At 65.9% G+C, this 428-nt stretch overlaps 1 protein-coding gene across 2 annotated transcripts in view; it reads right to left on the reverse strand.

Annotated features, from left to right (window-relative positions):
- Window positions 1-271, reverse strand: part of SPO11 (SPO11 meiotic protein covalently bound to DSB) — a 14,082-nt gene extending 13,811 nt beyond the window's left edge. For both annotated transcript variants that reach the window (XM_006758843.1, XM_006758842.1), the window contains exon 1: window positions 141-271. In XM_006758843.1, the coding sequence (XP_006758906.1) occupies window positions 141-271 (131 nt within the window). The remainder of the gene's footprint in view (window positions 1-140) is intronic.
- Window positions 272-428: the final 157 nt, after the last annotated feature.

Consider the following 428-nt stretch of genomic DNA (forward strand, 5'->3'; position numbering starts at 1 on the left):
GGCAGCCTTTGGCCTAAACGGGAAAGACCTGAAGGTGGAACGGGGCATTTTCCTACAGAGCACCTCGCGCCCCCGGCCGGCCATGGAACCTTCTCGCTTTCCACGTCTCCGGCGCATGCGCCCCAGCAGAACCCTTGTACCTGGAGGCCAGGTGTGTCCCCCTGCCTGCGGGCTCCCCGCCACCTCTCTTCAGGGCGGCCAGCAGGGAAGCCCTGTGCTGGTCCAAAACCTCGAAAAACGAGGCCTCCGGCCCCATGGGCGCAAAGGCCATGAAGACGGACGCCACTGAAAATCCCCAGGTGCACGAATCCAACCGGGCCCTAAATGGCTCCTCCCTGCGTGGGCAGCACACCCGCGGGCCGGCCTTTTCCTGCGCTTCCGGTCGAGGCCTCCTGCACCTGCGCACACTTTACGCCCCCAGGCGGGCT

The sequence above is a fragment of the Myotis davidii genome, unplaced genomic scaffold (assembly GCF_000327345.1).
Source record: "Myotis davidii unplaced genomic scaffold, ASM32734v1 scaffold75, whole genome shotgun sequence".
Lineage (NCBI taxonomy): Eukaryota > Metazoa > Chordata > Mammalia > Chiroptera > Vespertilionidae > Myotis > Myotis davidii.